At 58.1% G+C, this 534-nt stretch overlaps 2 protein-coding genes across 2 annotated transcripts in view; one reads left to right on the forward strand and one right to left on the reverse strand.

Moving 5' to 3' along the window:
• The window catches only part of ABHD8 (abhydrolase domain containing 8), a 24268-nt gene continuing 23734 nt past the window's right edge, over positions 1 to 534 (reverse strand). Inside the window, exon 6 of the mRNA XM_011991105.1 lies at positions 1 to 224. Coding sequence (XP_011846495.1) covers positions 54 to 224 — 171 coding nt within the window. The 3' untranslated portion in view covers positions 1 to 53. The remainder of the gene's footprint in view (positions 225 to 534) is intronic.
• The window catches only part of MRPL34 (mitochondrial ribosomal protein L34), a 31139-nt gene continuing 30612 nt past the window's right edge, over positions 8 to 534 (forward strand). The window contains exon 1 of the mRNA XM_011989975.1: positions 8 to 247. The gene's annotated coding sequence lies outside the window, so the exon portion shown is untranslated. The remainder of the gene's footprint in view (positions 248 to 534) is intronic.

Genomic DNA, 534 nt, shown 5'->3' on the forward strand with positions numbered 1-534 from the left:
GCCTCCTCCTGCTGCGGCTGTGCTCACCAAGCGATGCCCCGCCGACCCGGCGTTTACTTCTTGTCTTCTGGAGGCGCCGGCAGTGGCTCGGGCAGAGCCTTGGGCGAGGGCTCGGGCTCCCAGAGCAGGAATTCGTGGAGCAGCGTGTTGACTGTCTCGGGGCATTCCAGCATCACCATGTGACTGCCCTCGTCGATGAGCTTCAGGAATGCCAGGAGCAGGATCTGCAGAAGACGCGGGGCTCAGGGTAGGCGGGGGCAGGAGGGTGGAGCGAGAGGCCAGGCTTCCCTGGGACTCCGCCATCCACACTTGGCCCGCAGCATCCAAAAGTCCCTCCTCCCATCTATCCTGCATCTCTCCACTTCCACTCAAGGGGGAGCTAGAGGATGGCCTGTCGCCCTGCTGGAGCCGAACTAAGCATCCAGCATTCATCCAGAATTCAGGCATTTATCCAGAATTCAGGCATCCAGCATTTATTAAGTGTGTACAGCACGCCCGGAGAAGGATTTTCTTTTTTCTTTCTTTTTTTTTTTT

The sequence above is a fragment of the Mandrillus leucophaeus genome, unplaced genomic scaffold, assembly GCF_000951045.1.
Source record: "Mandrillus leucophaeus isolate KB7577 unplaced genomic scaffold, Mleu.le_1.0 Scaffold11, whole genome shotgun sequence".
Taxonomy (NCBI): Eukaryota; Metazoa; Chordata; class Mammalia; order Primates; family Cercopithecidae; genus Mandrillus; species Mandrillus leucophaeus.